Here is a 12,467-nt window from a genome sequence, read left to right as displayed (position 1 = left end):
TGATGCCATCCAGCCATCTCATCCTCTGTCATCCCCTTCTCCTCCTGCCCCCAATCCCTCCCAGCAGTCTTTTCCTCTCAGTCTTTTCCAATGAGTCAAATCTTTGCATGAGGTGGCCAAAGTACTGGAGTGTCAGCTTTAGCATCATTGCTTCCAAAGAAATCCCAGGGCTGATCTCCTTCAGAATGGACTGGTTGGATCTCCTTGCAGTCCAAGAGACTCTCAAGAGTCTTCTCCAACACTACAGTTCAAAAGCATCAATTCTTTGGCACTCAGCCTTCTTCACAGTCCAACTCTCACATCCATACATGACCACAGGAAAAACCATAGCCTTGACTAGACGAACCTTTGTTGGCAAAGTAATGTCTCTGCTTTTGAATATGCTATCTAGGTTGGTCATAACTTTCCTTTCAAGGAGTAAGCATCTTTTAATTTCATGGCTGCAGTCACCATCTGTAGTGATTTTAGAGCCTCAAAAAATAAAGTCTGACACTGTTTCCACTGTTTCCCCATCTATTTCCCATGAAGTGGTGGGACCGGATGCCATGATCTTCGTTTTCTGAATGTTGAGCTTTAAGCCAACTTTTTCACTCTCCACTTTCACTTTCATCAGAGGCTTTTTAGTTCCTCTTCACTTTCTGCCATAAGGGTGGTGTCATCTGCATATCTGAGGTTATTGATATTTCTCCCGGCAATCTTGATTCCAGCTTGTGTTTCTTCCAGTCCAGCGTTTCTCGTGATGTACTCTGCATATAAGTTAAATAAACAGGGTGACAATATACAACCTTGACGTACTTCTTTTCCTGTGTGGAACCAGTCTGTTGTTCCATGTCCAGTTCTAACTGTTGCTTCCTGACCTGACTAGCACGTCAGATGAATACAATTGTGTGGCAGTTTGAGCATTCTTTGGCATTGCCTTTCTTTGGATTGCAATGAAAACTGACCTTTTCCAGTCCTGTGGCTAGTGCTGAGTTTTCCAAATTTGCTGGCATACTGAGTACAGCACTTTCATAGCACCATCTTTTAGGATTTGAAATAGCTCAACTGGTATAAATACAAAACCAACAATCTCCCATTGTTGTAAATCTACTGCTTTACAAGTAGACTTCTAAGTGGTCATAGTTTCTCCTTGCAATCTACTCCTGTTGTCTCTTCTGCTTGTTTTCCTTTCCCTATGATTTCACTAAATCCTGTCATCCAAACTCAACTCCAGCACTTACCACTGGAAAGGTTGTCGTGTTCTCTGAAATACTGACCAGGCCCCTCTTTACATATTTCCATGTTACACATATCCATTCCTAGTAAAGCTGTGATCACTTACTAGTACATGTAGCGGTTTTGCTGTTTCCATATTACAGGTTTGGAGAACACAGATCACATTTATTCATGTTTGTATTCTCAGTATCTCAAGCAGTGCATACTGTCTCTCATGATTCAAATAATGATTACCGAATAATGAAGGTTTTTAGTAAGTTTTTTCAAAGAGTAAATTACTTGTTTTTGGAAATAATTTCAGTTTACAATATTAAAGGTATGTCTGTTCTCTTTATCTTAACCCTATCTTATAAAATCATAAAATTGTTGAACTTAAAGGCCACTTAAGCCAAACAAGCTCTAGTAAATGAACACTTAAAATATTCAAAACCATTGTTCATCTTACATTTACACTCAGGAATAAAATCCTAAACTACTTAATCATCCTACTATGAAGTTTTCTCTATGCTTAAAAGGTGAGAAAATTCCTCTTGAGGGTTTTAATGTTAACATCATTTATTCTATTCTCTGTAGAGACAGTAAACTAATCTTTTTCTTTAACCTTTCCTTATAACAATAATTAACCTTTCAGCCTCCACTGCTAAAATCTAATTTCAGCATCTGATATTCCCTAAGAAACACAGTAATAAACACGTGTTCATTCTAAAACTATATATGTATGTGTGTATGTGTGTGTGTGTGTGTGTGTGTGTGTATATAGGTATAAAAAGCAGGAATGATTAACTCCATTTTTTAAATTATGAAATGAAAGTATACAGGTTATCTGACTTGTTAAGGGCAAAAATTAAAAATCTGTTTTAAGAGTTCAGCAGTAAAAGTATTATGGCAAAAAAAATTCTTTCACTATTATTACATGCAAAACTAATACTATTTCAAAGAAATCTAGGTAAAAAGAAAACCATAATTCAACAATTTCTATTTCTTGATTATAATGTAATAGCCAAACGCTGCTAATTATAAAAGTTTTCTTATAATAAAGTATTAAAACCTTATACGTTTGGAAATGGATGATTGGAATAGTTTCCATTAAAATATCTTCAAAGTTAATATTCAGATTTACTAGCCTAATTAAGTATACACACTTAAACATTACCATTAAAAACAATAAACATGTCTAACATAGGCACAAAAATATGTATCTGGAAAACAGAAATATGTACATCACCTACCTGTTTGCTTATAAATTGCTAATTCTTGTACAGTTTCCAAAAACTGCCAAAATTTTTCATTACTTTCTTCTGCTATAAATTCACTATTAAAAATAAAAGTAATCAGTTAATAGCTAGAAAATAAAAGTGATTTTGATACTATAAAATGTATTTCAGATCCAAATTACAGCTTCTGGTAAAAACCAAAACTCCCAAAACTAAAGTTACCGATTTCCATCTACTATAATGCAAAAAGAGAACACATTGATGATTCTTACCTGAGTTTTCATTCTAAACTATAGGCATATAATCGTAACTAGAAAAGACTATATGACAAATTACTTTTGGTTTTTCTTCTTTATTAGGTAAAAAAGGATAACTTATTTTGTCCTCTATGTGAAATGCCCTGAGAAGTATAACTTAATGGCAATATAGGGTTTGATCCCTGGGTCAGGAAGATCCTCTGGAGAAGGAAATGGCAACCCACTACAGTATCCTTGCCTGGAAAATCTCATGGACAGAGAAGCCTGGTGGGCTACGGTCCATGGGGTTGCAAAAGAGTTGGACACGACTGTACTGACTTAGCATGCACACGTGTGTAATGCCCTGAGAGGTATAATTTAATGGCAATACAGATAGTGTTATATAAAAGTAAAAAAGGTAAAAAATAGACAGCCTATTTTTCACAAACAAAACCTGGTCTTATAAACATCTTTAGAAAGCAATATTATTGTTTTTATTTAGCTACCTATTTGTGTAGACAATTTTATTTCAAACAGAAAATACCTTAATCAAAAAATTAACAGAAAATTGATACACTGCATTAGGTCTTTGGCCTGGAAACCCCCCAAAAACTGCCATTTATCCAAAGAGCATAGGTAAGAAAAATTAGCCAAAGCAATGTAAAGCCTTTTGGAAAGAGTGAAATAAGTGAAAGTTTATTTAGTCTTGTTTAGAACAAAGTGCAAGACACCAAAAACAAGTAGATCTAACTATTTAAACTAGAAAAGATATAACCAAACAGACGGTACAGATTCTGCTATTGCCCACCTTATCTTTTTTTTTAGCCTCAGTAAACCTAATGATTAATATAAATGGTAAGTATTGAGGAGATTCAAGACACATGCAAAGTTAGCTAATTCTTATAAGTCTGAGATGATCAGTAAAGGCAGAAAAGGAGGTGAGAAAACTGATTAATTCATCAACATACTAAACATGACAGGTATATGAATTTAAAGCAGTAACTCCAAGGCAACCCTTGTTATTAATGGTGTCCAACTCAATGGCATTAAAACAGGCAAACAAACACACAAAAAGGCTAAAAGGAAGGAAACTATGGGAAACACTAAATAGATGTAACCAAAAAGTGATGGTACAAAACTTTTAGAAAAGTAGAGCACAACACTTATTATCTAACTGAGTTGACCAAACACTATTGACAATGCTCATATATTGTGCAACTATGGGAAAAACACTTCTTCCATATGTCAGAATTTATACATATGAGTATGATCCTTCAAAGTAATCACCTTACTAAAGTATTCCCTTACAATTACTCCTTCACTATACCACTGCTCTAGCACTTTGAGAACGCTTCTTGAATTACTTTCATGGGTAATTTGCCAGTCACTACTCTTAGAGGAGAAAATATCCTTGATAGACCATCTAAATCAGCATCTCACCTTCCAAAAATGTAAGTTATTACTTTGGTCAAAATTTTTAAAAGGAAAAAAAATCCAAAATTCTGGTATTTCCAGTTTGTTTACTTGTTTTATATAATCAGATCAGATCAGATCAGTCGCTCAGTCGTGTCCGACTCTTTAGCACCAAATAACAAGGTTTCTTCCCAAAAGAATTTTATCTATTCTAACATAGATAAAAAAAAATTTCCGTAGAGGATGATTTTACACATACTAAAGAGCTGGACAGTAATTATAAGTGTTATTTCAAAAAATATTTTCAGTAAGAGCAACACCAGTGGAATAAATACGGTTTATATGTTTAAGTTATGGTATATGTGTTGAAAAATTTAATCTCACCAGCCTATAAACATCCCTAGCAAATAGTACTAAATTATAAATGTCTTAGGGCTTCCCTGGTAGCTCAGCTGGTAAGAATCTACCTTCAATGCAGGAGATCCTGGTTTGATTCCTTGGTCAGGAAGATTCCCTGGAGAAGAGATAGGCTACCAGTATTCTTGGGCTATCCAGCATTCCTGGGCTTCCCTGGTGGCTTAGATGGTAAAGAATCTGCATGCAATGTGGGCAACCTGGGTTCCATCCCTGGGTTGGTAAGATCCCCTGGAGGGAGACATGGCAACCCACTCCAGTATTCTGTATTTCTGCCAACAGTCTCCTCAAGGCAATCTAGGCTTTTTCTACCACTAGAAAATCTAGGCTTTTTTTGCCTCTCAAAACTCTTCCAGCTTCTGTCAGATTCAACAGATAATTCTACATTTTTAGGTATTTGTTACAGCAGTACCCTACTTCAAGGTACAAAATCAAATCAGTTTCCTATTGCTGCTGTAATAAATTATCAAAAATTTGGTGACTTAAAACAACAGAAACTTATTGTCTCACAGTTCTGGAGAAGTCCAAAATCAAGGTATTGGTAGGGCTACACTCCCTCCAAAGGCTCTAGGGGAGAACCTTCCACGTTCTGAAAGCTTAAGGTGGTCCTTGGCTTGTGGCTACATCAATCCTATCTCTGTCTCTATTCATATGTCCTCCTCTTCCTGTGTCTTCTCTTATGTATCTTATAAGCGTATTGGACTTAGCACCCATCCAGATCCATAAGAATCATGTCTTAAGACCCTTAATTACATTGTCAAAGAGCCTTTTTCCAAATAAGGTAACATTCACAGGTTCCCGGGGTTAGGATGTGGACATATCTTTTTGGAAGCCACCTTTCAACCCACTACAAGTTATGGGGTTGGTACATCAGAGTGGGACTAGACTGTGAAGAACCCAGGGATGCTCCTTAGAGCATTCTATGGGAGTTCCAGTTCTCAGACCCTTGAGGCAAGTAGAAATTGAAACACTCCAACTGCCAGTCTAATACTGGAAGAAGTTAGACTGATTTGGAACTGAGTGTGAGACCATATCCATGCAAAGTATGGAAGAAACTGGGGAAAAGGTAGAGGAATAGGACATATTTTAAACTAGAATATTTTGTTTAATAAAAACTGTTTTATTGTAATTTCTATACTACATCTAAATATCTATATATTGTAACATCTATACAGATGTATCTATACCACAGAAATTTAATGGATCGTAAGAGACTACTACGAACAATTAAATAACAACAAACTGGGCAGCCTAGAAGAAATGAATAAACTTCTAGAAACATACAACTTATCAAGACTGACCCATGAAATAGAAAAATCCAAATAGACTTATTATTAGTAAGGAGACTGAATCTGTAATCAAAAGCTTCCCAATAAACAAAAGTCCAGAACCAGAGAGCTTCACTGTTGAATTCTACCAAACATGTATGACAGAAACCAACACAATATTGTATAGCAATTATCCTTCGATTAAAAATAAACTTAAAAAATAAAGAATATCAATCCTCAAAGTCTTCCAAAATAAAACACTCTCAAACTTGTTTTATAAGACCAGCATTATTCTGATACCAAAACCAGAAAAGGACACAAGAAAATTAAAGGTCAACATTCCTGTTGAACATAAATGCAAAAATCTTCAACAAAATATTAGCAAATTAAATACATTAAAAGGATCATACAGCATAATCAAGCTATTCCAGGGAGGCAAGGATGGTTTAATACCCACAAATATACAAATGTGAAACACCACCTTAACAAATTAAAGATAAAAATCACATGATCATCCCGATCAGATCAGATCAGATCAGTCGCTCAGTCGTGTCCGACTCTTTGCGACCCCATGAATCGCAGCACGCCAGGCCTCCCTGTCCATCACCAACTCCCGGAGTTCACTGAGACTCACGTCCATCGAGTCAATGATGCCATTCAGCCATCTCATCCTCTGTCATCCCCTTCCCCTCCTGCCCCAATCCCTCCCAGCATCAGAGTCTTTTCCAATGAGTCAACTCTTTGCATGAGGTGGCCAATAGACACACACAAAAAAAGCATTTGAAAAAAATCAGTATCAAGATGAAAAAACTCAAAATGGGTATAGAGGGAATGTCCTCAACATGTGCTGTGCTTAGTTGCTCAGTCATGTCTGACCCTTTGCAAGCCCATGGACTGTATAGCCTGTCAGGCTCCTCTGTCCATGGGGATTCTCCAGGCAAGAAAAGTGGAGCGGGTTGCCAAGCCCTCCTCCAGGGGATCTTCCCAAACCAGGGACTGAACCCAGGTCTTCTGCATTGCAGGCAGATTCTTTACAGTCTAAGCCACCATGAAAGACCAAGAATACTGGAGTGGGCAGCCTCTCTCTTCTCAACATAATAAAGGCCATATACAACAACAAGAGCGAAAAAAAACAGAGAGATGGGCTTGCCTGGTGGCTCAGTGGTAAAGAATCTATCTACCAATGCAGGAGACATTGGTTTGATCACTGATCTGGGAAGATCCCATGTACCGCAGAGCAACTAAGCCCATGCACTACAGCTATTAAGCCTGTGCTCTAGAGCCCAGGAACTAGAGAAAAGCCCATGCAACAATAAAGACTTAGTAGAGCCAAAAATAAATAAAATTATATATATATAATCATATAAATATAAAAGACGAGATAACAAGTGTGGTGAGGCTGTGGAGAAAAAGGAATCCATGTGCACCCTTGCTGGTTATGTAAACAGATAAGGCCACTATGGAAAACAGTTTGGAGGTTCATCAAAAAACTTTACAAACTCAGCCATTAAAAAGAATACATTTGAATCAGTTCTAATGAGGTGGATGAAACTGGAGCCTATTATACAGAGTGAAGTAAGCCAGAAAGAAAAACACCAATACAGTATACTAACGCATATATATGGAATTTAGAAAGATGGTAACAATAACTCTGTATATGAGACAGCAAAAGAGACACTGATGTATAGAACAGTCTTTTGGACTCTGTGGGAGAGGGAGAGGGTGGGATGATTTGGGAGAATGGCATCGAAACATGTATAATATCATATATGAAACGAGTCGTCAGTCCAGGTTCGATGCACGATACTGGATGCTTGGGGCTGGTGCACTGGGATGACCCAGAGGGATGGTATGGGGAGGGAGGAGGGTTCAGGATGGGGAACACATGTATACCTGTGGTGGATTCACTTCGATATATGGCAAAACCAATACAATATTGTAAAGTTAAAAAATAAGATAAAAAAATTTTTTACAAACTATCATATGATCCAGCAATTCCAATTCTGGGTGAAAACGCCGTAACTAAAATACAGGCAGTCCTATGTTCAGTGCAGCATTATTTACAATGGCCAAGATATGTTAACAACCTAAGAATCCACTGAATGATAAATGAATACAGAAAATGTAGAGACAGGAAGATAGCAGAGGAGCAGGTGAACATGGAGTGCATCTCTCTCCATGGATGTATCAGGAATACCCCTTCAGACACAGAAGGTCTTGCAGAACATCAGCTGAGAGTGGGCAACAGTCCCTGACCACTAGAAAGGAGTATACAGATCCATGCAAAATTCGGCAGGATGAAAGGAGAAGTGGGAAAAAAGGAGAGTGAGCAGGACTGTACCCGCACATGGGAGGGTGGGGGACCTGAAGGTCAGTTCCCCTTATAAGGGAAATTGTGCGGGACACTGGAGAAGCATTTGGGGCTGTTGGAGAGTGCAGAAAATGTACACAGACGAGTATTATTCAGCCATAAAAAAAGAAAATACTGCTATTTGTGAGAACTTGGACAGACCTGAGGGAATTTTGCTCAGTGAAATAAGTCAGAGACAAATACCCTATGAAATCTTAAAACAAACGTAACACAGTAAGGAAATGAGCTCTTATACAGGGAACAGATTGGGTGCCAGAAGCAGGGAGGTGGGAGAAACGAGTGAAGGTGGTCAAAAGGTGCAAATTTTTGGCTACAATATAAATAATCGGTCATGGGGATGTAACGTACAGCATGGTGACTATAGTTAAAGAACTGCATATTGGAAAGCTGCCAAGAGAGATCTTAAAAGTTCTCCTCACAAGAAAAGAAACCTTTGTAATTATGTGTGCTGACAGATATTAACTAGACTTATGTCCATGGTGATAATTTCACACCATGTGAATACATCATCAAATCATTATGTTGCACACCTGAAACTAATACCTTACATAAATTATAGCTCAATTAAAAAAAATCTGTTTTCGTATCTTATATATGCAACTTCACGGAGGTGATGAAGACTCTTTGGAACCAAAAGCTATGGCTCTGGTGAAGTATTAATACAAAAGCAACTGGCATTAAAACTTCACGCCAACAAAACTTCATGCCGGTTAAAAAAGGAAAAAGAAAATTCAAATTTTGTTTAACTACTGGAATACTAAGATTAAAATTCATTATCTCCCAGTTTTGTTTCTCCACATAAGGTACATGATACCTTATGCACTAACTCCAACTGAGGAGATTCAGAAACAAGTCAGAGCTTTGGGACGCTCTCTTCTCCATAGAAAGCCATCGTATGAGAAATTAGGTGCTTCAAATACCGGTTCCTAAAAACTAGAACTGCCTCCATCAATTGCAGAGCTTGCACTAAACGCCACAGTCCACCTCCCAGTCTTCCTTTTCTCTCACGTAAATGCTAAGAAAATCCAAAGGAATCAACAATTTTCAAACCCGTGGGTGAGGCAAAGTAGGAATGGAGGGGAAAAGGAGCCGCAAGTGAGTGCGGCGCCCAGGGTACCAAGGGGAGGAGGTGATGCTCTGAAGGTCAGGCGTCCGAGGCGTCGTCGAGGTCCCGTGGCGCCCATAGCCCCGCCGCACCCTCCCTCCGCGCGGGCTCGGCGGAGGGTCCGGCCCGCACTCCCTCACCTGGCCTCCAGCAGCAGCGGGGTCTCCGGCCACTTGGCGGCCAAGTGGGCCGTCACCGCCTTGGACGCGGAGGCCGTCCGGGCTCCGAGCAGCGAGAGCCAGAGCGCCATGAAGCCCAAGAGCAGCCGCACTACGCCGGCGGCCTTTGCCATGGTGCGGACAGGGAAGCGCGAGCCCCTCAGACCCGGCGCCCTCAGCCCACAGCCGCCACGCTACCGCCGGCTCCTCCCGTCGCGCGACCGCCCACTTCCGGTGGGGGGAGCGCGAGTCCGTTACACGGGCCGGGGCCTGGCGGGTGCCGAGCGCATGCGCCGAGCGCTCCGCCGCCGTCCCGGGAGCCCCCGAGGGCGGACCCCTGGGCCACGTAAGTGCAAGGCGGCGCCGGAGTGCGGAGCTTGGCTGGTGCCCTGGCGGGTCCCGCCACCGGGACCTCAGGCTCTCGGCCCGAGGATGTGGGACACCGGGAGGGGAGACTGAAGTGGGATTTTGGCCGACTAAGTGTGGCTGAAGATGGCAAAATCTGGACGCGAAGGCAGGAATCAGCGTGGAAAGAAGGCTTTCTTTACATAGGCGAAAAAGAAGGTCTTCCAAAAGTTAAATACCTCCCTCGTGGGGTTCTCAAGTTTTATTGCATATCTGAGTCACCTGGTAGAGCTTTTAGACAGCCCGTTTCCCCAGACCACAACACACACCAGTTACCAGTTACAGGGGACTATCTGGGGGTGAGATTCGGTCTTCAATAAATAGTATTTTACCCGGCCTTCCTGCCAGGTGCTTCGAGTGTGTTCGAAAAACAGTGACGTCACCTGGAGGGCTTGTTAAAACAAAGGTGCTGGGTCTCATCCCAGTGTTTCTGATTCAGTAGGTCTGGTGCAGGGGTCTGATAATCCGCATTTCATACCCATCAAGTTCCCAGGTAATGCTGATTCTGCTGTCTGGGAGCTGTGCAAAAGCCTTCGTCCTCTAAAGTGGTCCACGTACTTGAAGCGTCAGCATCACCTGTGAGCTCATTAGAAATGCAGAATCTCAGGCCCCACCTCAACCCTATTGAATCCAAACCCCTGGCGTAACAGGAACCTCCCGTGATATCTGTGCTCATTAAAGTTTTCAGAAGAACTAGTTTAGAGAAAAAACAGGTGAAAATGCATAGAAAAGTGATAGTTGCTCTTGTCATTATCAGCCAAAATCATTATCAGCTGTGATTGAAACTCACTTTCAATCAAGGACTGTCCGACCCTCAAAACTCTTGAATTTAGTACATCCAGTTCAATGACAAAGCCTTGGAGCAGAGTTAACTGTTTTTCCAGTAGGTATGACTCAGTAAGTCAAAATATTCAGTTTTATTTAACTGGGCAGAGGTGGAGCCTCAAGATTCTGGCTCCTAGTCAGGAATGATACTTTTTCTATTCAGAAGAGAGTAAATTTATTGTATATGTTACAATGTATGGTAAATAGAAGCAGCAGCTGGGATAACTAGTTTAGGGGTTGCTCATGGGCCATTCCTTTTTTCCCCCTTACTCTTTTGCACTATAGGGAATCTGGGTCTCTCCAAGTTACTGAAACATGATCATTCCACTTTTTCTTTTCCCCTCATCCTTGTAAGCATTCTGGTTCCTTGGAAGACCTTGCTCTGGAAATTCTATTCAGGTCTCACTTCCTGAGGTTAGGCTTCATTTCCTGATTTCTCCCACTTGGTATGATCTATCCCTCCTCTAAATTCCCACAAGTTCTTTATTTTAACTGCCATATACCACTTATAATTCTCACTTTAGAATTTGAATACAGTGCTTATTTATTCTCCTCCTAGAGATGATATATTCCCTGAGGTCTCATGCCTTATTCATTTTTGGCATCTCTTGCAGTACCTAGCATAGTACATGTTATTGAGGCTAAATAAATATTGAAGAGTTCCTGTTTTATGGGTCAGTAGGCAGAAATCTAAGGCAGATGAGTAAGGAACTTTATTTCTGTCCATAGAGCATAAGAAAAATATATATATATTATGAACCCTTCACAAACATTTACTTTAATTAACTCCTCATTTACACTTATTTTTGGACTGAATTTTTGACTGAGATTGTGGGATAAAGGAAATAAACTATTGGCAGTGAATGTCAAATATCAGCATATCTGATGGGTTGCAAATCTTTAAGAAATGATTCCCCATATAAAAAGGCACATGAAATACACTATTAAAGGATACTGCTGCTGCTGCTGCTGCTGCTAAGTCCCTCAGTCGTGTCCGACTCTGTGCGACCCCAGAGACGGCAGCCCACCAGGCTCCCCTGTCCCTGGGATTCTCCAGGCAAGAACACTGGAGTGGGTTGCCATTTCCTTGTCCAATGCATGAAAGTGAAAAGTGAAAGTGAAGTCGCTCAGTAGTGTCCAACTCTTCCTGACCCCATGGACTGCAGCCCACCGGACTTCTCCATCCATGGGATTTTCCAGGCAAGAGTACTGGAGTGGGGTGCCATTGCCTTCTCCAAAGGATACTACTTTAAACATTCCAATACATTTGAGTTCAGGATAGTAAGGAATACTACATTTCTCTTTTAAAGAGAATGAAATTAATCAAATGCAGGGCTATTTGTTTACATAAATATTATACATTTTAGTTTTTATAGTATTTTCCTAGACACATAAATGGATTTGAAATATTCCTCAAACAGGTCATTCCTGGGCATTCCTCTACTGCAGAACAAAAGAAAGAGTAGGACTAAATGATATTTAAATGTTGGAGAAGGTCACCAAGAGGACATGACCACCAGCTGATCTTTAAGCGGGACCTGGTCAATCAGAGACACCTAACCCCCGCCCTGTCCTTGGATGTACATTTCACCCACTGTTCCCACGCTAGGAACCACTTTAAGGAAGCAGCCTTGAGAAAATAATGTTATTGAGGCCATCTGGATTGTATCCATGCCTGAACCCCATTAAGGTCTCTATGAATTTTTAAGATACTAGCAGGTGGGTGCAGAGTTTGACTCATCTTACAGCTGCCCAAGACAAGCCTGGTATGTAAGTTCTCTTGCTGATAAAAACTGCCACCTACTGATCTGGAGTGGTCTTTCTAATTCTCTGGTCTCTCTTT

At 40.3% G+C, this 12,467-nt stretch overlaps 1 protein-coding gene across 2 annotated transcripts in view; it reads right to left on the bottom strand.

Annotated features, from left to right (window-relative positions):
• The window catches only part of UGGT2 (UDP-glucose glycoprotein glucosyltransferase 2), a 146,323-nt gene extending 136,723 nt beyond the window's left edge, over positions 1–9,600 (bottom strand). For both annotated transcript variants that reach the window (XM_010831523.1, XM_010831522.1), the window contains exons 1-2: positions 9,377–9,600; positions 2,445–2,527 (exon numbers count right to left, since the gene is read on the bottom strand). In XM_010831523.1, coding sequence (XP_010829825.1) covers positions 2,445–2,527; positions 9,377–9,528 — 235 coding nt within the window. In that variant the 5' untranslated portion in view covers positions 9,529–9,600. The remainder of the gene's footprint in view (positions 1–2,444; positions 2,528–9,376) is intronic.
• Between the last annotated feature and the right edge of the window lie 2,867 nt (positions 9,601–12,467).

Source organism: Bison bison, unplaced genomic scaffold (genome assembly GCF_000754665.1).
Source record: "Bison bison bison isolate TAMUID 2011002044 unplaced genomic scaffold, Bison_UMD1.0 scf7180017864527, whole genome shotgun sequence".
In the NCBI taxonomy this organism is placed as follows: domain Eukaryota; kingdom Metazoa; phylum Chordata; class Mammalia; order Artiodactyla; family Bovidae; genus Bison; species Bison bison.
This window is presented reverse-complemented; position numbering and strand designations above follow the sequence as displayed.